Source organism: Anabrus simplex, chromosome 7, assembly GCF_040414725.1.
Source record: "Anabrus simplex isolate iqAnaSimp1 chromosome 7, ASM4041472v1, whole genome shotgun sequence".
In the NCBI taxonomy this organism is placed as follows: domain Eukaryota; kingdom Metazoa; phylum Arthropoda; class Insecta; order Orthoptera; family Tettigoniidae; genus Anabrus; species Anabrus simplex.
Window position 1 is genome coordinate 93939895 of NC_090271.1, and position 27947 is coordinate 93967841.

General features: G+C 37.4%; 1 protein-coding gene across 2 annotated transcripts in view; it reads left to right on the forward strand.

The window, feature by feature from the left end:
• Window positions 1-27947, forward strand: part of deltaCOP (coatomer subunit delta) — a 113166-nt gene that overhangs the window by 29634 nt on the left and 55585 nt on the right. The window contains exons 3-7 of one of the 2 annotated variants that reach the window (XM_067151216.2): window positions 3319-3542; window positions 3974-4153; window positions 4259-4464; window positions 4586-4750; window positions 19446-19611. In XM_067151216.2, coding sequence (XP_067007317.2) covers window positions 3319-3542; window positions 3974-4153; window positions 4259-4464; window positions 4586-4750; window positions 19446-19611 — 941 coding nt within the window. The remainder of the gene's footprint in view (window positions 1-3318; window positions 3543-3973; window positions 4154-4258; window positions 4465-4585; window positions 4751-19445; window positions 19612-27947) is intronic. The other variant, XM_068228600.1, reaches the window with a different exon arrangement.

Here is a 27947-nt window from a genome sequence, read left to right on the forward strand (position 1 = left end):
CAACTCCTAGGCCTTTCCCATCCCATCATCGCCATAAGACCTATCTGTGTCGGTGCGACGTAAAGCCCCTAGCAAAAAAAAAAAAAAGACTGGTTTGCCCTTTTAGTCTCTAAACAGTATTCTCTCTCATCATAACTTTCATTATTGCATCCGGGAGATAGTAGGTTCGAATCCCACTATCGGCAGCCCTGAAAATGGTTTTCCGTGGTTTCCCATTTTCACACCAGGCAAATGCTGGGGCTGTACCTTAATTAAGGCCACGGCCGCTTCCTTCCAACTCCTAGGCCTTTCCGATCCCATCGTCGCCATAAGACCTCTCTGTGTCGGTGCGACGTAAAGCCCGTAGCAAAAAAAAAAAAAAACTTTCATTATTGCGTAGTACGCTTAGTCTTTCAGTATTTGCCGTGTTGGATCCTGTATTAGCATGTCGTCAAGTCATGATGAAATAACAAAGGAAACAAAACCAACCAGATTTGCAATAGATAACACTTCACCCAAGCTATTCCTGCATATTAAAAATGGAAACCATTGCTGTACGTTGAGTGTTGGCTAGCAGGAAAAACTATCTCTTATAATTATCCAAAAACATCAAGAAATATTACTCGAGACAAGTGGATCACTAGTGCAAACATAAATTATTTGATGTAACAATCACAACTTTAAAGATCATGAACTCATCCAAGACAAGAGCTGTGCAGTAGATATAGATTGCATGTTGTTAATTCATTTTAAGTGTTTTTAATCAATATTATGTACAGTTAATTTACACTGAAGATGGCCCAATCTGGGTTGAAACATGTATAGAATTAAATTTTAAGAGTAAGTCACTTGCTGTATTGAACAGGAGGATTCTTGAACAATAAATTGTTATATTACTGAAATATATTTCATACAAACCACCTAGCAGGAAAATCCTCTGTGTTTGATAGAGAGCTACAGTTCTTTTCATTAATGTGTTATAACAGCGAAGTAATAGTAATAATAATAATCTTTGCCCTCAGCTACCGTGTACAGATATTTTGATTTGATGCCATTGAGGCCGCCTCTGCCTGCGGCTTGACCCAATGACTGAGTAAACCAATAAGTGACTGAGTTTTAAATAATTTTGTCAGGTAAATATCGAGTGTGTCGCCAGAGATCTTTTACGTGCCAATATTGTACAACATGTATCAAAAGGTCTTTATTTTGCCCTTGAAAAATTGACTGCCTTTGCCTGGTTTGAACCCATGAGTTTGGGATTCAGAGGCTGACACCACCATTGATCAACAGATGGAGTTTTAACTGTAGTCTCAGTCTTAAAAGCTTTATACAATTATTTGTGGACAACTTACTTTATCCAGATTCTCTAGACAAAATATAGAAATGATCTGAAAACTTTTATTGCACTGCAACACTTGGAAAATTTTAAAACTCTTATTGAACAATGACTGTTTATCTCAAGATCAAGACTTTCCTAACATAGGAAGGCAAATGTAAGCTCAGCAGACAAAAAATGTAAGTCACCCTAATGTGCACGCACAGATGGATCGTTAAGCCTGTACAGGTGGAGCAGTGAATGAGTCCCATGCTCGACCACACACGCACTGCTTCTACTTGAGTGCAGTTGCAATCAGTGAGACATAGATGTTTCTAGCGGACAGTGTACGTCAGCACTGGTAGATTTAGGGATATGACAGTGGCAAAAAGGGGCAATTGTATTGGGCTGTGCCCATGGCCATAACGGTGCGTGAAATTGCTGGATTTGTTGAAGTTTCCTACAATCAGTGGTGTACTACACGTGTGCATGAAACACATCAGAATTGTGGTCATAAAAGGGATGCTGACTGAGAGGGACCGGAGACATGTTTCACTACTTGTGAATCAGTGAATGAAGGTCCGTCCCAACCTGTTAGCGGGAGAACATAGCGATGGGAACTGCATACAATCAACATTTGGAGTCAATCACCTCGCAAGAGACCATTCCTCGCACAGGCACATAAAGCTGCATGTCTTCAGTGGGCTAGAAATAATCGAACATGGACAGTAGCTGACTGGCGGTACGTATTGTAGTCTTGACGAATCACGCTTTTGCATGTATTCCAATGATGCAAGTCATCGAGCGCACCAAAGGCCAAATGAAGCTTTTCATCCGGGATGTCTGCAAGATCAGATTCAAGCCGGAGGTGGGTCCGTGATGTTTTGAAGGTGTTTTTCATATCATGTATTGGGCCTGCTCACTGAGGTGACCACTTACATGAACCAGCATGTTTATTTAAAAATTCTAGATCAGGTGTAGCCTTTCAGTCAACATCTGCGTGATTAGTATGTTATCCATACCTTGATTTTTCAAGATGACAACAGCGAAGTTCATCGTGGTAGACGCATATTTGACTGGTTTTATGAACACACTCCCACCCTATTACATCTCGATCAGCCTGCAAAATCACCTGACTTGAACACCATTGGAAATGTATGGGACATGTTGGAACAGCAGCTAAATTGCATACATCAGCATCCATGGAATTAGGTGGAATTGCACGATCAAATCCTCAAGCGAGTGGCTTAACCTGGATGTGATGTACCTGCACAACCTTGTGGACTCACTTCCTAACTGAATCCAGGCGGTTATAAAGTCCAGGGAAGGAGTTACATGTTATTAAATGATGCTTGTAATTATTTGTCCAGGGGTGATGTAATTTTTTTGTCTGGTGAGCTTATTGTACAATATCTTTGTGGTAAGGTCTACTACATAGTTATCTAAATATCCGATATAGATGTCAGACTGCTATTGTCCTGATAAGACATTGTTAACCAAACATTAATGCAAGTAGCCTTTATGATTAATCATTCTAAAATATTAACTTACATATCAGTCTTCATAGCACTTAATTAAAATAAGTCAGTAATCAAAATTGGTACCTTTTTCACAGAGAAGTAATCGTCGCCATGTATTGAGCTGTGAAACTAATCTAATCACAGAGCGGGGTTCCATTTGTCAAGGCTGGTAAAGGTGTTAAGTAGAGTGATGCAACAAGTTGGCCATGATTAAGGGTCAGACAGTACTAATTTCATTTCATGATTTATTCATTGGTATACAGAGCAGTTGTTATAAGGAATTTACTCCATTGTATACTGTACTGTTTCTGATTTTGCAATATTTATGTTCTTAACATTATATAGTTCATGCAGACTATTGTAGAACATAATTAATGAAGAATTTTAGAAGTATACTCATTTAAGATTATACTGAATGGTTTTTGGTTTTATCAAGTATTCAAACATCTGTAATTGTGTGTGTAGTTGGTTTCGTGGAGTTTAAAATATTATTGTCCATTGCAGCTATTGTCTCCCGGCAATTTGTGGAGATGACTAAAGCTCGGATTGAGGGATTACTGTCAGCATTCCCAAAATTAATGTCAACAGGGAAACAGCATACATTTGTGGAGACAGAATCTGTGCGATATGTTTACCAACCCTTGGAAAAGTTATATATGCTGCTTATTACAACCAAGGCCAGCAATATTCTTGAAGATCTGGAGACACTGAGACTTTTCTCAAGAGTGGTAAATTTCAATCTGTTATTTTGGTTGATCACTACTCAATATTTTTTGTGCTGAGCTAAAAATTATTGCTGATCTGTCTCTAAAGGAGTAGTTAGTGTAAAAAGAAATTATTTACCAAAGACAATCATTGTCTTAGACTGTTTCTGAGACTTTTCTGTGATATTTAAATTCTGATCTAATTATAATCAGTCTGCATGCTGTGAGAAAAAGGAACTATTTGAAAGCAAAATTCCAGCATTGTGATAACTTCTAAACAACTAGTGGTTGAAAGAATGTTTAACATATAAAATTTAGTAGTAGTAGTAGTAGTAGTATTTACTCTAAAGGTATGAATCTGAAATTTAACTAAGTTTAGTCCTCCTGTACATTACCTAAGTTACATTATGACCTCATTTCGTATTTTTTTTCATATAATGTTCTCTATTAAATAGATTCCAGAATACTGTCGCAGCATGGAAGAGTCGGAAATCATAGATAATGCATTCAACTTAATATTTGCATTTGATGAGATAGTGGCTCTTGGTTATAGAGAAAGTGTAAACTTGGCTCAGATTCGTACATTTGTTGAAATGGATTCTCACGAGGAGAAAGTTTATCAAGCTGTCAGGCAGGTAAGTGATATAGGCTAATAATAATAATAATTTATAGAGGTATCTTATAGTTTATAATTGAATACTTGTTGCCATTGGACTCATATGATAAACTTCATATTGCAGACTCAAGAACGTGAGGCTAAGAATAAAATGCGCGAAAAAGCAAAAGAACTACAAAGACAGCGAATGGAGGCTTCCAAGAAGGGAGTTAAAAGTCCTTTCTCAGGCGGAGGATTTGGCAGCAATACTGGCTTTTCTCCAGCTCCTGTTGTTGGAGACTCTGCTTCCATTGTGGCAGAATTCACCAAGTCCAATTTCACAAACATACAGTACATTTCAGTTTTATTATAAGTACTGTAATTGCATATATTGAATTTCTGATTGAATAATTTAAACATTAATGATCAATATACTTTGTGAAATCACCAGCATACTTTATTTCCATGACAGGAAACCTACGGTTCCTACAAAAGCCATGAAACTTGGAAGCAAATCCAGAGATGTGGAGTCGTTTGTGGATCAACTTAAGTCAGAGGGTGAGAAGGTTGTGACTTCTCTGCCTAACAAACCAGCTGTTTCAGCAAAATTGCCCATTGCAACAGAAAATGTAGAAGAGTATGTATATCAATTTATTTTGAAGTAATTTCTCAACTGAAATGTGTCTTGTGTCTTGTTTTAACCTCTCTCTTAGAACACTGTTGGCTCCTAGTAAAACTGTAAAATGTCAGGAATGTACAGATATTTTTGCCAGTTTTAGGCTTACTCTAAAATTTCAAAGAAAATAATTGTCCAGGATGCAATTTACACTTTCAGTTATTGCACTGGTTAACTGTTGTACGTATTAAAGGAAAAGAGGTAGAATTCAGTCATATTGCCCTTATAATGTACACTGTGCGGCACACGAAATAGCACCCTATTTGTTTCATGAATTACATATTTATTTTGATAAGATTGATACAGAAGTAATTGTAACAGCAGGGAAGAATGTCCCTAATGGATGATATGTTCTATATTGCTGCTTCACATAATAATGGCCCTGAATTACACTGCACTTTCAAGTTCCCTGTGGTACACCTATTCGTTGAGAAATCCTTGAAGGGAAAAGTCACATGGTTTAATTACTGAGCTATGTTGCGACCATTTTCGGTAACCTTTGTGCTGTTTAGGAAATCTAGTTGACACTACACGAAGGTCAAAAGATTTTATATAAGAAATCAAGCACAAAGTTCACTATGTTTAGTTGTGTTCCATCCTGTGCAGACACTATGTTTGTATTGGTAGACCTCTTGCCATGATTTTCAGAAGAAAGTGGCTTTGATACATGGTTAAGTGGATAAAAGAAAGTTATATATTAATGTGTATTGACCAAGTAATCCTAAAAAAGTAAACAGGTAATTGTCCAAACAATATTAGGTATTTTTACATAACCATTAACACAGCACAGACATTGGTACAGCTTTGTAATTTTTCACATGCCATTGTGTATACATATAACTGTTTTGTTGTCAGAATTGACATTTTTCTGTTTTTAAAACTTTTTTAAAAAGGATATTAAAGGACTAATTCAAGATTTCATGTCTGGTTAGGATCCTGGTCTAAGACTGATTTTTGCAAAAAAAAAAAATTCTTAGGAAACGATGTCTAGCCATTGAATGTATTAATATTTTGCAAAATATAACAAAGTGGGACAGTAATTGTGAATAAATAAAAACTATCAGATTTAAGTTGTGCAAATATTAGACTACTGTGCTTTGTTGTTGTTGTTGTTGTTGTTGTTGTTGTTAACTTCATCCATCCCACATCTTTCAACCAAGTCTCTGAGGTCAGTAGCATCAAGTGGGCTTGTTTACTGCAGTGTTTAGATAAAGCCATATTGTAATAATACCAGACATGAGTGCTAATGCAAAGACAAGAGCAATCCAGTTTTGAAATGTGGCAGGGCTCTTCAGTCAGTTTGGTATCCATGTGTCAGTATTGACCACGAATATTTCTTTTCTGTTTTCTTTCTACTCAGGCATATTGAGTGACTTGCATTGCAACATGAAAGAATGCTACAGCAGTGTTTTCATTTGGCAATATTAGTATATTAATATTGTGACAACTAGTTATGTAATAAATAGTATTTATGGCTGATTAACTGTTAACTTGATTCAAGACTAGTTGTCGGATCTATCGTTGACGGGCCTTTTTTTCTTTTTGTATAATTGTGGCAGTAATGCCATCTAACAAAAAATTTTGGCAACAGAAGAGAGAAAGCACACATCAACTGACAGTAGTCTGTCAGTGTATTGTTATTAAGTTTTGTTTCCTCTCGACTTAATAATAATAGTAACAGATAATTTTGAAAATAAAAATTTTGGACTCCGCCCAAAATTAATTTAAGTGATAGAACTCACCTTAACCAACACAAAATATTAATTCAAGTTCAGAGGGGAATTTTCTGGGCCATTCCTCATGAAAACAGGGAGATGGCCTGTCACCACTGCTATTAAACTATGCATTGGAATATGTAATGAGAGAATGGTACAAGAAGAACCCGAAGAACATCAGATTACCGGGCGAGTTGGCCGTGCGCGTAGAGGCGCGCGGCTGTGAGCTTGCATCCGGGAGATAGTAGGTTCGAATCCCACTATCGGCTACCCTGAAAATGGTTTTCCGTGGTTTCCCATTTTCACACCAGGCAAATGTGCTGGGGCTGTACCTTAATTAAGGTCACGGCCGCTTCCTTCCAACTCCTAGGCCTTTCCTATCCCATCGTCGCTATAAGACCTATCTGTGTCGGTGCGACGTAAAACCCCTAGCAAAAAAAAAAAAAAGAACATCAGATTTGGGGAGATCCAAAGACGACATAAGTTGAACACATCGACGACCGGCCCCGGAGATCTCCATAGTACTGCAGCCAGCGCTTGTTGAAGGGCTCCAGAGATCTCCGTTTTGCAAGTGATTAATGTCATTGTAGATCCGTATTGAAGGTTATTATACTTGCTAAAATAATTGTTTATTGTTCATCCACCTATTCCATATATTAAAGTCATAAGAAATTTTAGGATTTTATCCTTGTTATATTAGACGAAATGGAACATGTTTCACCTCTCTTTGGAGGCATCATCATGCCATTGTATCTCCTCAAGTTTAAATCAGGCACCTGATTTAAAGTTAATTTATAAATTACTAAGATTATAATATACACTTAAAATGAAATGTCCCATTTCATCTAATATAATAAGGATAAAATCCTATTTTTCTTATGACTTTAATGTATTGAATATATGCATGAACAATAAACAATTATTTTAGCAAGATTTCTGTTTTTTTTTTGCATGTGTATCATTTGTAGCTTGTTGTGCCATCTGTTGGCTATAAATTTAACTAATTTGAATCATTTCATTGAGTAGAGGAATTTTAGATTTTAGTGTTGATGTATTTTTTTTATTGTACGGTCTTTGTGGCCATGGAAACTTTGTAAATACATGGGTGTTCTTACGCACCGAGAATCATTGTACAAGATGGCGCGCCCTTGGCAACGTGCCCTATATGACAACAATGTATTTCAACATTTATATGGAGAATCATTATCTGATGTGCCACATGAGTGATGAGCCCTGATAATTCTTGTAGTTTCTCATCTGACAGTAGGTGACAGCCGACAGTAGGTGATGGGCTAGTAGAATTCTCGCTTTTATTCACCTTGTATTTTCTTGATTATTGATGAAATTGTGGGCGAGATTATGAATTCCAAATGGTATAGTCATGGAATATATAAATTATGGCTGCATCTTTCTGTCTTTAAACCTTCATGTATTTAACAAAATAATTTCGGATATGTACAGCTATTCCCTGGAACACCTGTGCAGATGTCAACATGGCACGGCGTATTCAGTTGCCTACGGTTACCGATAATTGTGATTATGTACAGACCGTTTATAATAGGTATCGAGTGACAGAGAATTAGGTATTTCTAATTAACGGCTAACACTAAACGGGAAGTAGCCGTAAGGGAAATCCTTGCATACTTGAAAATGAAGTATACAAATGGCGCAAATATGGCATTCATACTACATTGTGCTTAGAAAGACTATCGAATGGAGCCACAAACGGCATTGCTTTGAAAAGTATCACAATGTACAGACTACGGAGCAACCTAATGAGTACATGTTCCAAGTTTGAGGTCGATATCTTGAATACATTTCAAGTTACAGTAGTTTGAGTGCAGCAGTGTAATTTCTTTCTTGGAGGCTTGAACTATCCGGTCTACATGGGGTAGCAGCCTCCGTTCGGCGCCCGTCGTCAGTGTGTTACTGTCCAAGATTCGCTTATGATATGCCCTCCTGTCCAACAACATTCAGGAAGCCTAACAAGAAGTTAAATCACTACAAGAAGTAACGCAGAAAATCAGCCTCAGAATATCTTCCAAAAAGATAGAAATCTTGTTAACTGGGTTGCCACTCTGTTATTTAAATTGTATTCCCTCCATTTCTCAGGGAGTGTCCTCCTTTGATTGCATTCTTACCTGCTTGACTCTTGGCAGCGTGTTTCAGATGGGAGAAACAAATCAACCCGAGAATGGAACCTCCTTCCTGAGAGTATCGGAGGTTATTTGCACTTTCAAAGAAGCACTTTGGAGACATTTTATGTACCAATAAGGATCATATGTAAACTTGATGTTGCTACTCACACCCATTCTATTGTCACGGAAGCCTTCGTAGATGATTAATATAAAATTCTAAATCGTTTTATTTTTCAAATTGTCCCCACTATGGCAAACTATCGAAAGTGATGAATAAGGGACCCTGTAGTTCTAGTTTTGGTCTAGATTTTATTATTTATATAATGTCTACCCTCTGACAAAGTCTCACATCTGTAGTTCGTTCTGTATGGCTAACATATAAAACCAATCATTAAATATAAAAATTGATTTGACATGAGTAATTGCAACTTCTTTCCGGTCTCCTAATTTTTTGACAATTTGCAGATTCGTTAGTTTGCCAGAGGAGGGACGAAATTAAATTTTATGCACTATTTTTTTATGTAGGATATTAATTTTATACATTTTTTGTCTTGCTATGTTAAATTTAATTTAATTTCATCACTTATCATTATTAACTTAATTTGTATTTAATTTAATTATTGTAATGTGAACGGCACAAAAAACACAACACTTCAATTTCTTTCAAAACTGATATTTATTTTAAATTTTACACTTTTATGACACTAATTCAATCTTATGATAGAATATTGTGGTACCGTCCCATCAAAGTGTTAACCATGAAAAGAAAAACAATTATAAACAATCGAGATGGACAAGAAGTACTACAGTCAGAGGGTAGATATTATATAAATAAGAAAATCTAGACCAAATCTAGAACTACAGGTTCACTTATTCGTCACTTTCACTAGTTTGCCATAGTGGGACAGTCGAGATTTCTTCTGATGACGTAGAGCCTAGTTCTCTATGGAGCGTAAAGACTTTGACCCTATTTTCTTGACACGGCGTAAGCCCAAAAGCATATACAATATCATGTCTATAAGTACGAGTCGTGAAAGCATCAATGGCAACAAATTGAACAAATTATGCCAGAGATGCACATTTGAAGGAAATATTGAGTAAGGTCATAAAAGTAATGCACTTCTATTTTGATGTTATACATTTCACACTTTCATTTCACAGACCTCGGAGACAATCTCGGGGAGTCCTGTTCGCATCTTCAAAAGCGTGTATTGTCACCTCTTGCACCATTGATGGCATTCAACCTTTCAGGCATGAGCCTGATTAATGTGGTAATGGTCTGTTGAGGAATTATCTCCCATTCTTTTAGGAGGGCGTTCTGTAGGTCCTGTAGGATCTCTGGATAGTGCTAACGGGCTCTTCTCCCCAGCTGGTCCCAAATTTGCTCACGAGCAGGCCAAGCCGTAGCACGAATCCCTGTTTCATCCAAGAACTCTTGCAAAATTCTCGCAACATGCGGGTGTGCATTGTCTTGCATTAGTGTAAAATCATCACCAATAAATGGAGCGAAAGGCACATGCTCCAGAAGGATTTCCTCCACATAGCAATGTGCGGTAAGGTTCCCATTTCCCCTGGCCTTCTCCAGACTCTCTCTCTTCTGTCGGGTGATAGGAAGCCAAATCGGGACTCATCTGTGAACAACACTTGATCCCATTGTTGTACTGTCCAGCCAAGATGTTCCCTTGCAAAACATAGTCGAGCTGTGCGATACTCTCTGGTGAGTTCCAAACCTGTAGTGGGTCTTTTAGACTTAAAATTGGCTTCTTCCAGACTTCTTCGAACGGTTCTCTCACTAACATTGACCTCTTGAACTTGGTGGAGTCGGTTTCATACTTCAACGGCGGTGGTGTGACGGTTGCACAGAACTTGAAGTTTTAAGAAGCGGTCAACTCTCTCCGATGTTGCTCTTCTTGCTCTTCCCCGGCCCGATCCTGGTCTTGTTCCTTGTACCTTTGCACGGATCTGGAAATCGTGGAAGGTGTAGTCGTCAACGCTTCTGCAACGTAATACATGCTGCAACCATCTTCTACCAAAGCAACAGTTTTCGCAGCTTGTTCAGGGCTTAACGGCATGTTTACGTCAGAAAGCTGATTAAGACAATCACAGAAATATCCTACAAACACGTGGGATTGAAATGGGAACATTTAAAGATACAACAATAAGAGCTACAAGAATGGGAAAACATGATTGGCTCACATCCAGCGATGTGTTTTCCAGGTTGCATGGGGAAAAAACTGGGTCTGTTGCAATAAACAATCAACACTTCATTGTTTGCTCGCAAAGCAACATCAGTAACATAACCCCGTCTTAAAAAATTGGTTGAAGTGCTTCACTTTGATTAAATAGGTAATTACACAGTAATACACATCAATCAATCAATCACTCTGATCTGCATTTAGGGCAGTCTCCCAGGTGGCAGATTCCCTATCTGTTGTTTTCCTAGCCTTTTCTTAAATGATTGCAAAGAAATTGGAAATTTCTTGTTGGGTGTTTCGTTTTTCGTGCCACTCATTGTATATTTCAGTGCCTGGTTAGATGGAAGAGTGGGCCTGAAGGCCTTAATCTTGCCAGGTAAAATAAAACATTACTTACTTATTTGTAAATAAAATCACAATAGATGAACAGGAAATCGAAATCTTTGACAAATTTAATTATTTTGGAGAAAAAATAACATATAACCTCAATGAAAAGCAGATATGGCATAATAGAATAAATAAACTGACCTGAGCACATCATAAATCACCAAGAACATGTACAATTAAAAAAAGGCCTCTCAGTAGCCACAAAATTAAAATACTATAAAACACTTACACAAGCAAAAATAACAATAGCATGTTTAACCATTTTCAAAACAACTAACACTGCAGAAATAGGGAGATTACTCAAGATTGAGAAAATAATCAGAACATTAATAAATAAAAACTACCACGATAATGGACACTGAAATCTAGCTTCTATTGAAACAATCTACAAGGAAGTGGAACCAGTCATGAGCACGATCACTAAGAAATTAATCTCATTCTTTGGACATGAGAAAACTGGTTATTCGGGAGAATTATTGATAAAATGTGGAACTACAACAACATTAAACCGGGTCTCCACTGATTTAACATTTAACAACATGTTAAAAATGACATGTTGAAATTGACATCTATACAGACATTTGGTTCATAGTTGACTTAACATGTTAACTGATATTTTGAAGTTAACATACAGTATTTAACATGTTAATGTGTTTTCCTGTGGGATTGGAAAACATGTTTAAATCAATTCATTGTTAGAGTGGTATCGGCAGGGCTTCAACAAAGTTCTTATAGGTAAACTACATTAAAATCATGCTCGGACATTCTCAGAAAGTTTTTAAATCTAAACCTCTCTTCTACTTTAAGTTCATTCAGAATTTTATCCACATTGTGTCTTCTATTCATATATTGTCGTACCCACATTCTCCTTTCCTTCCTTCTCAAGATGGACCAATGACCTAGATGTTAGGCCCCATTAAACAACAAGCATCATCATAACCATCCTCAAAATCCTATAAGAAGCAACAGTGGCATTAACAAAGGTCAGTTCTTCAGAGTCCATTGTCCTTGCTTGAAAATGGAAGATACCACCTAAATGTAAACAAACTGATATGATGAACTAGCTGTGTATAAACAAAGGGAGTCAAGTTTAACACGTTTATAAGTGTGAATACAATATTAAATGAAACAGTATTTAACAGTTAACATGTTGATGGTGTCACCAGTTAACATTTAACATGTTGTTAAACGTTAATCAGTGAAGATCGGCCTTCGGATGGACTACATAAATCAAAAGATGTGAGGGAATTACAAATTACAATAAAAGATTTTAAAAATAAAACAGACAAAATCAATAAACTCATAAAGAAACCAGACTAAACACTAAGATCAACAGAAGGGCAATGGGGCGGGTTATATTTCAAATAAAGAAATGAAGATCCGAGAGAATAAAGAAGTATTGGGCTGAGATGAAACCGAAAAACCCATTTTATAAAATTGACTAAAGTTGTTCAGTAAAGGCCATAAAATGTAAATTAATAATTGATAATAACAATGTGGGGCCTCCATTGAGGCCTGGTGCAGTTCTTTCAAATTGATGCCCTATCGACGGTCTGTGAGAATGCTGCCCTGCCTAAGATGAATTTTAACTGAAGACTGTGCAAACACCTAACCCCTGAGCCAGGAGTAGTTAACCAACCTGGGCAGGAATTGAACCCGGGACCCCTGGGGCCAAATGCCAGCTTGCTAGCCATTTAGCCATGGAGTCAGACTCTGGCTTGATGATATTAAGGCTTAGGCTTTCAACCTCCTCTTTTATGATTCCTTTTCCCCCCCCTTACTCGTCAAGTTTCCTTCACGATTTATTTCTCATTTCGATAGTCTTTATTATATTCCTGATCAATGAGCGATGATTAAAAAAAAACCAAACCCCATGGCCTACCAAGTAACTGCTGCTCAGCCTGAAGGCGAGTGATAACTGTTGTATACAAGGAACTTGGTATACAAGGCACAACATAAAAGTTTATTGCTTCAACGCATTTATTCAATATGTACATGAAATAGAATGAAACTTTTCTTGAAGCTTGTTCAGTTGCACACGTTTAATGTTAATATAAGGTAGTAGGCTGAGGGCCTGAATAATGTTTACATAGATACAATTTGAGATTCCTATATACGTTCAATCTTGTCTTGATGAGACAGTCTGTTCAAATGAGAGAATGTTCTTGATAGTCGAAAACTGTCGGTCATGTATAATAACAAGTGGAACTTGTAGAGAGAGTTCGTATTAGCAGAATGTTAACAGGAGGCGTATAACTTGCAAGGAACTTGCGTCTAGTGTTCATATATAGCAGAATGCTATTATTGGAGTCGGAACACTGTAGGGGACTTGACTGAGATGCAGAATGCTTGGATGGGTGCTCGACGTGGCTACGGGATGCAGGATGAATGAGGCAGTGTCCAGAGGTGAAACCTCACGGCCAGGAATCAGTCCACCTATTCAGAACGCATTTTTTAGTCCACCTATTCAGAACACATTTTTAAGAGGGTACCTCCGTGTCTGACTTGCGGTGTAGTCTGGTCATTGGACACTGTACGAGTCCTGGAGAGGCGAGAAACGTTGCTCCTTTTATAGCGCTGGCTGACGTCACAGACGATCACGTCAGCGCACTGCAGTCTGCCTCGTGGTCTCTGGAAACATCCATGTGTCGGGCGGGCTGCGGAGATTGTAGGCGCGGAGGACACACACAACAATAACCCTGTGGTTTTTCAGCTCATAAAAGCAATCACAGCAACCACCACCATCACCAGCTACTTCATTATTATGACTAAACAATATTCCCATGTCAGCGATGCTAGCTATGGATGGACTTGGTAAAAAATAATCTAAATGTTTCCATTATTATGGCTCAAACAATAAAAATGTATCAGACATAAAAATTTAAGTCCAGGAAAAGATGAATGAAAAGAAGGCATATAGAAACTGTGTTTCACAAAAGATTCCGGAGAATAGGGAAAGGTATCTGTGTCGGTGCGACAATTTTTATGTATGGAACACCTTGAGGTAGATAATCAGTAGAAGTACACATTATTTTTAAAGTACCACATCAGCTAAGGAGTCGGAATGAATCAGGTGCAGGCTTTAAAAAAAAAAAAACAGGGAAAGATATGCATATCCAAACGTGAAAGAAGTTATCAGTTTCCTAAGAACCATACTTTTTATACAATTCTGAAAGAACCTAAATAATAAAATATTCCCACTCCTTTAGGTTTCACATGCAGTTTGTCTGGTAAAAATGACTGAATACTAGCATGCTTTACACTATAAATTGAGGATAATTATGTCCACCTTTTCAATACAAAAACAATGTGACGTCATTAACACATCACATATTTATTACCTTTCAAACATTGGGACCGGTTTCGGCATTATTTGTATGCCATCATCAGCCATAGGAAACTTTGTGACAAGGCCTAAGTACAATATTAACATAACTTACAACATATATATATATAAATTGAACATATTCTTACATGACTATTAAAATTTGGTGTACACCATAAAACCTTAGATTAAAATTGGTAGCATATTTTATGCGACATATTATGACTTTATACAATTATTTGACTAAAGTTAAAGCTTTTTGTCAGTTGTTTATAAATATTACAAAATGTTAATTGAGCATCCAGATAACAATTTTCAATCTTTTTGCTAAGGGCTTTACGTCGCACCGACACAGATAGGTCTTATGGCGACGATTGGACAGGAAAGGCCTAGGAGTTGGAAGGAAGCGGCCGTGGCCTTAATTAAGGTACAGCCCCAGCATTTGCCTGGTGTGAAAATGGGAAACCACGGAAAACCATCTTCAGGGCTGCCGATAGTGGGATTCGAACCTACTATCTCCCGGATGCAAGCTCACAGCCGCGCGCCTCTACGCGCACGGCCAACTCGCCCGGTAATTTTCAATCTTTAAAAACTTTTATAACTACTAGGCGTTAAAGATAATAGTGCATTTGTTTGGTCAATAATACTAAATTGACATGCATTAAAATGAAATCGCCTACTGTCAGGTTGGAAAACAGTGACCTATTTGTACTAGGTATGGGGATAAGTTACATTATAAGTCTTTAATAATTCTATATCTTGCGTTAATATAGTTTGGTTATTTAATAACAAGTCGAATAAAATGATAAATTCGGCTGATATTTTAAACTTTAAAACATTAATTGTCCATTATAGAGGCCCCTTTTTCAGTGAAGATATATAGTGAGCAAAACAGTTCCTCTTAGAATTGATTACAGGTTCACTCTGTTTTAGGTGGATTTTGGATTGAATAAATTTCTTATTTCGTAATATAAAGTTGTTGAGCAATGTTCGTATATGTAATATTCCGTCTTTTATGCTAATGTTCTTAAAATGTAGATCGACTTGATAGAAGTGGACTGGTGAACCGAAATTTCTTGGACCATTACATTCGAGGTCTTTGAGGTTCTAGAAATATCTTGATCCAAGACGGACCTAAGAAGAGAGATATATATACTATGTATTAGCGTAAGAATAACTAAGTTTAATAGGCATTATTTTCATTTAAGTAGAAACTCACCTTAAGCACTATGTTGTCGAGAATGAAGCTGGTGAGAAACTGTCTACCAGAAAGGCAGAAAGCAGACTACAAGTATTAGAAGAGGGGCGGAGCATGTTACGTAGGGGAAGGGGGATCGCGGTAATGCGAGGTTATTGGTCGGGAGGGTGTGGATTACGGAGGGGATGGTAGATGAGCATATTGTGCACCATTTTGTGTACTGGTTGATTTATTGGTCTTTTTAGATTGTTGATCACTGAATTGAGCGTATCAAACAATATCGTGGGTTTTTCGGATACCTCATTCAGATTATAATTCGGGTTAAAATACTGATCTAATGATATGAAACATTGTTCCGTTATGTCAAGTAAGGGCCCTTTTTCCATTATTTCTACGATGTCAGTATCATGGTTGATGTCATGAAAACTATGTTTATAGTCATTTATGTGTTGTCCTATAGCTGAAAATCTTCTGTATTTAATGGCGTTGACGTGCTCATTATACCTAACCTCAAAGGATCTCCCTGTTTGTCCAATGTATGTACTATTACAGCTGTTACAGTGAAATCTGTATACGCCCGATTTATCATATGGGTTTGGTGCGTTGACTAGTTTAGCGTTATGAAATATGTCAAGATTTCTGTTGTTGGTTTTAAAAGAGATGTTGATCTTTTTTCTTGAAAATTTTTGTGATTCTATAGACATTAGGATTAAATGTGAATGTTGAGTAGACTTTTGGTCTAGTTATTTCTTTTTGTAAGTTTGATTTCAGTCTGTGCTTGAACTTATAAATTATTCGTTCTATGAAACTACGATTATAGCCATTATGGGCTGCAATGCTACGTATTGTTTTTAGTTCTCTATTTAAGTCTGATTTTGACATGGGAATGCTAAAAGCCCGGTGTATCATACTAGTATAGGTTGCTCGCTTTTGGCTGGGTGGGTGTATGGAGTCCTTATGAATGGTTGTAGCGGTGTGTGTTTGTTTTCTATAGATCTTATATTTAAAGGAATGCAGGAGCCGAGTGATTGTTAAATCTAAGAAGTTAAGGGGTCTGTTGTCCTTGGATTCTATTGTAAAATTAATATCTGGATCAATATTATTAAGGGGTGGTAGGTGCGTCTGAAATGTGCTGGTCCATAACTAGTCTGCTTTCTGCCTTTCTGGTAGACAGTTCCTCACCAACTTCGTTCTCGACAACATAGTGCTTAAGGTCTTGGATCGAGATATTTCTAGAACCTCAAAGACCTCGAATGTAATGGTCCAAGAAATTTCGGTTCACCAGTCCACTTCTATCAAGTCGATCTACATTTTAAGAACATTAGCATAAAAGACGGAATATTACATATACGAACATTGCTCAACGACTTTATATTACGAAATAAGAAATTTATTCAATCCAAAATCCACCTAAAACAGAGTGAACCTGTAATCAATTCTAAGAGGAACTGTTTTGCTCACTATATATCTTCACTGAAAAAGGGACCTCTATAATGGACAATAATGTTTTAAAGTTTAAAATATCAGCCGAATTTATCATTTTATTCGACTTGTTATTAAATAACCAAACTATATTAACGCAAGATATAGAATTACTAAAGACTTATAATGTAACTTATCCCCATACCTAGTACAAATAGGTCACTGTTTTCCAATCTGACAGTAGGCGATTTCATATTTTTTTTTTTTTTTTTGCCAGTTGCTTTACGTCGCACCGACACAGATAGGTCTTATGGCGACGATGGAACAGGGAAGGGCTAGGAGTGGGAAGGAAGCGGCCGTGGCCTTAATAAGGTACAGCCCCAGCATTTGCCTGGTGTGAAAATGGGAAACCACGGAAAACCATTTTCAGGGCTGCCGACAGTGGGGTTCGAACCTACTATCTCCCGAATACTGGATAGTGGCCGCATTTAAGCGACTGCAGCTATCGAGCTCGGTCGATTTCATTTTAATGCACGTCAATTTAGCATTATTGACCAAACAAATGCACTATTATCTTTAACGCCTAGTAGTTATAAAAGTTTTTAAAGATTGAAAATTGTTATCTGGATGCTCAATTAACATTTTGTAATATTTATAAACAACTGACAAAAAGCTTTAACTTTAGTCAAATAATTGTATAAAGTCATAATATGTCGCATAAAATATGTTACCAATTTTAATCTAACGTTTTATGGTGTACACCAAATTTTAATAGTCATGTAAGAATATGTTCAATTTTTATATATATATGTTGTAAGTTATGTTAATATTGTACTTAGGCCTTGTCACAAAGTTTCCTATGGCTGATGATGGCATACAAATAATGCCGAAACCGGTCCCAATGTTTGAAAGGTAATAAATATGTGATGTGTTAATGACGTCACATTGTTTTTGTATTGAAAAGGTGGACATAATTATCCTCAATTTATCGTGTAAATCTAGATTCAATACGGACCAAAATGAAGTTCTTAACTTTAAATACTAGCATGCTGTTGTTAAAATAGCATTCCATAAGGGAAAATGTCTGAAAGAATAGATCGTTCTGTTTTACTCTTGGCCTACTGGATGGCAGAATAAACCAAATCTCTCTTGGGCATCTATGGCTGAGTTTTAATGAATTTTGTCTGGTAATCACCAAACGTGTCACCAGAAATCGTTTACATGCCAGCTTCATACGACATGGAATGTCACATGAACTTTTTTCCCCACCCTTCAAAAATCAGACTAGGAATGGGTGATATATCATTTAAAAGATGTGTCTTCAAAATCTGGGTCCTCGTTATGAGGGATAGATTATCTTACTTTTGTCCCTAAAAGAATAATTGCCACAGCTATGTATCCCTCTGCTTGTATCCATAGAATGATGTAGGGATGTTTACTTTGGTATGTTGTCCTACAACCACCACAAATGTTTCCTGATAGGAAGTAATTTTGTAAAACAAATATTTATTTTCTCACCACTTTCATTACCACTACATTCATCTTCACATGGTGGTTGGGTTTGATCCTGGCTCAGTCTGATGGTATTTGAAGGTGTCCAAATCTGCCAGCCTCATGTTTATTTACAGGCATGTAAACAAACTCCTGCAGTACAAAATTCTGGTAACTCAGCATCTCTGAAAACCATTTAAATAAATAAAAGGATGTAAAGCCAATATCATTTTTACATTACCTTCTCTGCCATGTAAGCATACATTATTTTAATGTACTCCCTGGTATTTTCTCTAACAGTGAAACTCTGAGTTAACATTTGGCTTATTGAATTTGTTTTAGTAGACATCTTACTGATATTAAAGCACCTTCTGGTTCAATGAGGAAAGCAACAAAAAACTACCTTAGTTAACATTCTCTAGCACACCTCTTCAGTAATGCCTAGGCTTTCTATGACAGCTGATGGTCGAATTGTTGAGGTTGTAACCAACCTCCAGGCTGAGAACTCTACAATAATATTTTCTCCTTTATGTGTGAAGCTGCAGTAGGCTCTTGAACTTGCCTCATTTAGGATTTTTCTTACATTGTTAACTCATTTAAAAATTTTGGAACAGAAACTTTGGCACTTCTCACTCCTCTTAATTAGCTTACAAAAATGTTCACATTCTTTCAAGATTTTAAAAATCATATTTAGAAAGAAAAGTTGTTTATTTCTATGTTTAAAGAGTTGTTTCACAAGGATAGATTGAAATGTAGTTTGTTTATATATATTTATATGTTCTTAGTGTGCACCTACGTCAGGAAGAGAAACTTTTATTGAGGGTTGGGCGAGATGGTGGACTGCAGAGCTTCGAGTTACATGGACTTGTTACACTGCGCATTGCTGATGAGAAATGGGGTCGCATTCGAGTGCAGCTAGAGAATAAAGATAGTAGAGGCATCCAACTTCAGGTGAGAGTAGTATTTTTGACTTGTCTTGACTTAATACTTCTCGTTCCCACTGGAACATAGGGCATCCGTGAAACGTCTCCATTGTTGTCGACTTGCCAATGCTTTAACTTCCTTCCAAGTCTTCCCTGCTTCAAGAGCCTCCTCCTCTACAGTTCTCTTCCAGGTCTTCCTAGGACAACCTCTCCTCCGTGCCCTTTGTGGATTCCATTCCAATGCTGTGCGTTCTATAGATCCCGCTGGCTTTCTCAAAGTATGACCTTTCCATTTCCTCCTCTTGATCTGTCAAAGTTCTAACATTCTAACAAATAATTCTCATTATCCGTTTTGGGCCAAAGTTCGTCATCGAGGTATTCATCCGGTTTCTTTTCACTTCAGTTTCTTTAATAAGTGGATTTGAGATGTGTGAGTTATTAGTCCACAGCACCCGAGCTTGGTGGTGGGGCTGTCACCTGAGCCTCCAAGCCTGCCGTTTTCTGTAGGGGTTGTCTCCTTTAGCCTTTGAAGATCCCTCTCACCACAAGGCAGTGGTTTCCCCCCATTTCTTCAGCCCCAAGGGAAAAGGGTTGCCTCATCTGCCAGATTTGCCGTTCCAAAGGTCTCCTTCTCCGCCGCATCTGCCATTGAGGACTTCACCAGAGCCCCGTTAGCCATCACTTTTCAGGGTTCCTGAAGGACCTTCACAGCTACCGTAGCAGTCCTGGGCCACACACGGTCCCCGCTGTACATCACCCCTACAGGCAATCCCCTACTTCATGCCGTTGCCCACCTCCCACGACTTGAAAGAGGGGTTGGATTTATGGGAGGCAGAGTAATATTTTTACTGTGTTATAATGCCATTTAGGGAGATATAGCTGGAATGTCTTTTCTGTTCTTCTGCAGAGTGTTTACTGATGAGCTAAAATATTATGGCCCTGTATATTAATTCTCATATTCCATAACATATTTGAAGGAGTCGTGTGGTATCTGGTACCAGGACATTACCGGCAGGTTCATCATCATCATCATCATCATCATTATTTTCCAGCTCCAGTTTCCCAGGTGTGATGTACAAGTGCTCACCACTTCTTCCTGTCAAAATATAGAAAAAAACTTATTGAGAGAATCATTCTTTGGAGATCTTCAGTTTTAATGTGGGAAGCATGGGATTAGAGGAAAGCTGGACAAACATGGAAAAGGGAAGAAAAATATGTAAATATGGCTGTTAGCAAACAAATGTAGGACAAATATAGAGGGGTGCATAGGATCTCCATGGTTAAGTAGACTGCTAGGTGATCAAAAGTTTTATAATTTTTATTGAATCGCAGTATTAAGTTGAGTCTGTTGTATGTGACCTTTTCTGGTTAGAACACGTGTTAGTATTGCTTTTGACCATGGTTTTATTGAATGAAAATGCCCAGTAAATCATGCGATACAGTTACAAAGGACAAAGCTTTTATCAGTCAAACTTTTGGTTTTAAATGTTGCTCATATATAATCTTCCATACAAGTTAAAGAATCTGGTAGAGAACACAGACTTAGTAAATCATCAGTCGGTGATCTGTATTTAGGGCTGTTGCTCAAGTAGCATATTCCTTATCAGTTGTTTACCTGGCCTTTTCTTAAATGTGTTCAAAGAACTTGGAAATTTATAGAACATTTCCTGTGATGAATTATTCCAATTCTCCCTTATTCCTTGTCCTATAAATAAATAATTTCTCCTATTTGTTCTTTTGAATTCAGGCCAGTGACCTAGATGTTAGGCCCCTTTAAACAACAAGCATCATCATGTTCTTTTGAATTCCTACCTTTATCTTCATATTATGACCTTTCCTATTTTAAGAAACTCCATTCAAGCTTTGTCGTGCACTAATGTCATTCCACACCATTTCTCCAATTGTGGCTCAGAACATACTGCTTAATCGAGCAGCTCATCTCCTTACTCCCAAGTCTTACCAGCACAAACTATGCTGCTTTCTTTGGATTTTTTCCAGTTCTCTAATAATTAATTCTGATGTGGGTCCCATTCACTGGAACAATACTCTGATTGGGGTCTTACCAGAGACTTATACGCCCTCTCCTTTACAACACCTTAATACCCTCATAGCCAAGGAGATCTTTATCCTTTCTTTACAACCTCATTAATGTGATTATCCCAATGAAGATTGTTCCTTTTATTATCACCTAGGTAATTACATTGATCTGCATGAAATGCTATCATCTCATCAACCCAGTAATTAAAACTGAGTGGATTTTTCCTCTTGGTGAAACAACCTGAATTTTCATCCTATTTACCATCATACCATTGTCTACTGCCCATCTCTAAACATTGTCTAGGTCTTTTTTTTAGTTGCTCATAATCATGTAACTTATTTAATACTTCATACAGCATAACATCATCTGCAGATAGCCTTTTCTGTGATTCCAGTTCTTTACTCACATCATTTTTAAAATTTATATATATAAGAAACCATAAAGGACAATAATAATGCCCTGTGTGACCCCCCTTCCCCCCTCTTCAATCAATCAGTTCAATCAATACTGATCTGCATTTAGGGCAGTCGCCCAGGTGGCAGATTCCCTATCTGTTGTTTTCCTAGCCTTTTCCTAAATGATTTCAAAGAAATTGGAAATTTATTGAACGTCTCCCTTGGTAAGGTATTCCAATGCCTAACTCCCCTTACTATAAATGAATATTCATCATCACAGGATCATATAACACTTCATCTATTCAAATTCTCTGAGTTCTATTTCCTAGAAATTTAGCCAACCGTTCAACCACTTTTGTCTAGTCCAATATTCCTCATTTTCATCAGTAGTCTCCAGTGATCTACCTTATCAAGAACTTTGGATTGCTGGTGGTAGGGGAGAATAGGAAGACAAACAGTAGAAGCCAAGTGCTTCATTGTTTCTTAGCACTAACTGTTAAGTGTGATGTAAATTATATTTCTGTCCTTGTTCTGTGATGGTGCAGCTCATTTGTCACACCCTGAATGAAACTTACCTGCCTTTGCCTTTTTTTGCCACATACCAGCCCTCCTGCCAACCTTAAATTTTTGGCAGTACCAGGAATCAAATGCGGGACTCTAAGGTTGGCAGTCAATAATGCTGTTACATGATATAGGTGGACTTGGTGATGATGATGATGATGATGATGATTATTATTATTATTATTATTATTATTATTCTGTTTTAAGATGCCAAAATTCAGTGTCATCAGCCCTAAACTAGTGTCTAGTTCTAAAATGGACTGGTTGGAGGATGGGAAATTTTGAAGCCATTTACACGGAAAGTCAGATCGAATGTAGCTTGTTAGCTACAAATGTGTATGGGAAATTGTAAGACCAATGTTGAGAGTTTTAAACTATTGCACTTGACAAGATTTGCCCACATAATATCGGTAAGATCACTGGTGTATCTGCATAATTTTGGCACTCTGACATCTCTTAAACAAATTGCTTATCACCATTGTTTTTCTTTATGCACATGTATCTTTCCTTTCACCTCCACTCTCCTATCTCCAGGTCCATCCATAGTAATCTAAGTCTTCCTTGGTCTTTCGTTTGTTATTTGTAATTTCATAGCTTGCTTTCTTCTTTTTCTTTATTTAACCACTTACACGCCAACCATTTAATTGATGTTGGGCTCCTTAAAATAACAGCAGCAATCATCATCCTGTCATATTTGACTGTTGTTTCATTGTCAGCGTTCTGAATTGTTGTCTTCCCATCCTAAGGCATTCAAGTTGACCATCTGCTGTGACCTATGTTCGGGGAAGCATCCAGTCTCAGCATCAGATAATTATTCACATACACTGTTATGATTCCCTCTCATCAATACTTAGAATGACTTAACTGCTGATGTGATCATTGATTTGAAACAGTCCAAGGTTTTCTCTGCGAGTTATCAAACACATCCTTACCTTTAGAATCACCACCACTCTATCTGTTTCCTTTCCTTGTATAATTACATCTTTTATTAACATTGCTACCTGAGTGTTTATGAATGTAATTTTTAGTAAGAGAATTGCTCCTACAAAAGCTTTTCTGGATAAGAGGATCTGATAAGACGTGTTAATCAGTTATTTAAGTTGGAATTTGTGTAAATTAGGTATTTTTGAGAGAATTGGTTTTGTTATGAGTCATCATTCATAATCATTCCCACAATTACTATTGCTGACCAATGTATAGTGTGTATGTAGTAACCAAATTAACTATACATGATAAAGTATGCAGACATATTGTATGTTACTTGAGGAAGTTTTACAAATTTCCTTTCCCTTCTCCCGCAGGACCTGCAGTAGTTAAACTGGGATTTCATCTTCAACTGCCTTTCCATTCTTAATTTCCTTAATGGCTGCCTCTACTTCCTCTTCTGGTATACTGAAACCAATCTGATCTTCATTTCATTTTTCTTCACCAGATTTGTATTATTCTCATCTAGTCTTCTATTCCAACCTTATAACCATTCTCTGTACTCTTTCTATCGTTCCTGAGCTTCTTCAGGGTCACTTGCTTTTTGACCATCTGATCTTTTAATCTGTCATTCCACTTCCTTTCCTCCTTTTCTGAATGTCAACTCTTTGTAGATAGGTCAAATAAACCTTCTCATTTCAACTGCTCTGTTTTGCAAAAGGTTTCTCGATCCACTTTTCTTTGGCAAATTCAGTCTTTCTTCTTAGTTCATTATTTAATTTTCTGTACTTCTTTCTTCCTCCCTTATTGATAATATTTTTCCATTTTGTCCAGCATTTCTTCAGTTACCCAATGCTGCTTTTATTTTACTGCTGTATCTCCAGAACTTCTTTTGCTGTCTCTCAGAGTTTGTTTCTGAACCTTTCCTGTTTTCATTAACACAGTCTACCGTATTGTCAGTTTGTATCCTTTCAACAAACTACTATTCCAATTCTTTGACCTTGTCATCACCCCCCAATGAGGAAGAGCTGCATGTACCATTCCCACCACATACCAGCCCTCCTGCCATTCTTAAATTTCTAGCAGTACCGGGAATCGAACCTGGGCCCCCGAGGACCGTAGCTAATAACACTGTTACACTACGGAGGCGGACATACACTGCTCTGCAACAACTAGGTTGTCATCGGAGCAGATGTCTGCTCCTGGATACCTGTTAGCAGATTATAAACCAATCCGGTATCTTTGTTGTAACAGATTATAGTCTATTTGGTAATGTTCATTATTAATTCTAGATGTCTAAATATACCTTCACCTTTTACAGTTTTCACACAGTGTATTGTCTATTGCAGTTCTGTTCTGTTTACAGAAGTCAGCTAATATCTGACCTCTGTCATTTCTAACTCTGAGCCCATAAGTTATTTCCCAACTATTTTGTTATCTAGTCCTTTTCCAACAGCAGCATTCCGATCACCAATTATCACCACATATGCATTTTTCTTTCCTTTTCCACAAATCTCCTCTATTTGCTCATAGCACTCGTATACCTCCTCTTCTGTATGTTGGCATATACAGTATTTATATGGGACTAGCTGTAGTACCCGACGTTCCCTATGGGAATCGACATCTGTATCATCAGTTGACGGGACAGTCGCTTAACATGTGTATGATGACATTCTTGTCCATTCCTCACACTGTTCCCCAGATTCTGAGGCACTTGGGCATGTCTCCCTTTTAACAACTTGTCCTTGTATTCTCGCTTCTTTGTTCTCTGTGGACCTTCACAGTTTTTTGCTGATCTTGATGTGATCCTTCTGGTATAGAAGAAAGCCAATTATCAAAATGGTATTAAAAAATTACTGACGGATGTACAAAGCCTTTAAAATATTGCCAGAATGACCTCCACAGCACCAGTTCTTCAACATTAAACATTCATATGACTCACACTGATATTTCCCTTATTTCTCACTGCATTGGAAAAAGATATAGAGCAAGTTTGAGGCACAAAATTGGGGTGCGGGTTTTATTTGCGTCAAGGTTGGCAACACGTTCTTGAGTTGCCTAGTTTTCGATGTTGAGTGTACAGTTATGCTTTGTGTAACTGCAGATGGAAGAAAACTGTCCCCATATCTCATATTTAAATGGAAAACAATTCAGAGTTTTAATTCTAAACTGCCTTTACATTAAAAAAAAAGAATAGTATTTTACAGAGTAATTTAAATTCAAAATTTCTCTGCATCGCAATAGAACGAGTCTTCCGGAACATGCTGCGGTAGCTATCCGCACTTTCACTCACTTCGGTGCGCCTATAGTGTGTTTCATAGTTGAAGTCCTTTTGTATTCAACATTTTAAGAAATGCCACAATATCACGTAGCAGGCAGTGTGAGGAGAAGCAGAATCCATGAAATCTGGCGATGCCAACAGTTGGCCAAAAGGCGTGGCTCATAATTTTGATCAATTTGTATGCACCGAACAATATTGTCAGTGTCGATGAAACTGCATTTAAAACTTTTTTTTAAATGCTGAGCCCAAACAGACTTGTAGTAGTGTACTGTGTTGCAGTGCAGTCAGATGCGAAAGACTTCCTCTCCTCGTCATAAAGTTCGATAAGCATGAAGTTTTAAGGGTGCCGGACACTTTCCGTGCAAGCACAAGGCATCTGAAACTGCAAACAGTATAGTAAACGAAAAAAAAAAATGCGCTTGCGAGGAGAAGGGAAGCCAGCTTAATTTGTCCTCTTCCTTGAATTTGTTTTTTCTTCTCCCTTTTGTAAGCTCATGTTTCCCACTGATTTATCCAAGTGCATTATTTGAATAATGTAAATGCACTTTGTTGGTTACATTTTAGAAATAGTTTTTTTTTTTTTTTCATGGCATTTGAAATGTGTAAACTGTGAATCAAGGTGACTGCATGCATTAATGGGTCTTAGGGTTGGCATTACGAGAGAACTTGAGAAGTGCCATGGCAGGAAATTGTGCAAGGAGAGTCACTGTACTCTAGTGCAATGCAAACGGAATCGAGAGACAGATATCCTACAGGCTTAATCCACTTATAAACTTGTCCTAACCTTGTTTATTCACAAAACTTCCCTTTAAATATATATATGTCTGGTGGCTGGACGTAACAAGAAGAAGAAGAAGAAGAAGTGAAATATTTCCCATTTCCTTCCCTCGTCATAGGAAAGTTTGATAAACCCTGATGTTTTAAGGGCATCGGATACTTCCTGTGCAAGCACAAGGCATCTGAAATGCATACAGTTCATTAATCCAATGAATAAAGAATAGATTTCTCCTCACCTTCGAATAATTATTTTTCTTTTATTGCATGAGGTTATGTTTACCAATGAATCCAAGTGCATTATTTGAATACTGGAAATGCACTTTGTTGGGTACATTTTGGAAATAGTTTTTTCATGACATTTGAAAGTTTTAAATTGTGGATCAATGTTAATTGCTTGCAATAGTAGGTATTAGAATATTTTGTGATGCAGCGAGGGTTGGCATTTCTTAATAAGAAGTTGGCGGTTAATTTCGAAATAACGTTATTCGAAGTCCAATTTCTGTGTCCCAAAGAGGTTTTACTGTATCGCAAAACTGACATCCGAATGAGCCAGTGTGTCTGTTTCAAGTGTTTACATTGCACTATAAGAATTATCCGCCACCAGTCGTCTTGCTATCCGAGTAAAGAGACCATGTGTGAGAAGTGTTTTAGATGTGGAGTGTGACAAATTTGTAAGTAATTTAGGAAAGGATTCTAGAGATCTACAGTGAATCGACCCTATTGCAATTTCAGATTAATGAAATATCTGTTGCATAAGTAACTTGCTAATTTTGTGGCAGATATATTTTATAGCAGTGGTAATGTATTTTTATTTTTATCATCTCAGACAAAGGAGCTATATCCGTAACTTTACATCTTCATATTTGGGTAAAGATCACGTGGACTTGGCGGAGTATTATTAAATGTTTGTTTATGCCTATGTTACTCTTTCGAAGGAAGGAATTTTCGTTTATTTCATTTTTTAAATGTGCGGGGATTATTTGACGGCGGGGATTATTCACGTAAATACGATAAATTGAACTCAACATAGGTCACTAGTGTCTTTTTTTTTTGTCAGAATGCAGTATTGACCAACTGGAATGTCACGGTTAAAAGCAGTGGTATCATATGAAATGCTTGATCAATTGACAGATGGCACAGTTTCTCACTTCTCACAAACAGTACTACACTGGCATTCTAACAGTGCCTATTTCCATAATTAGAATGACGTGGCAACAGTGTTGAACACTACTCTGCCATTCTCCATTCATTGTGCATACTTCTCATTCTTTTCAGCGCCTCAGAGCAGGGATCGAATAGCTTGAATATGATGAGCCAGTGTGTCACGTACCAGTAGTTGTCAGAACTTGTATGAACCAGAGAATGGTACACTAGAAGAGAAAGTTATC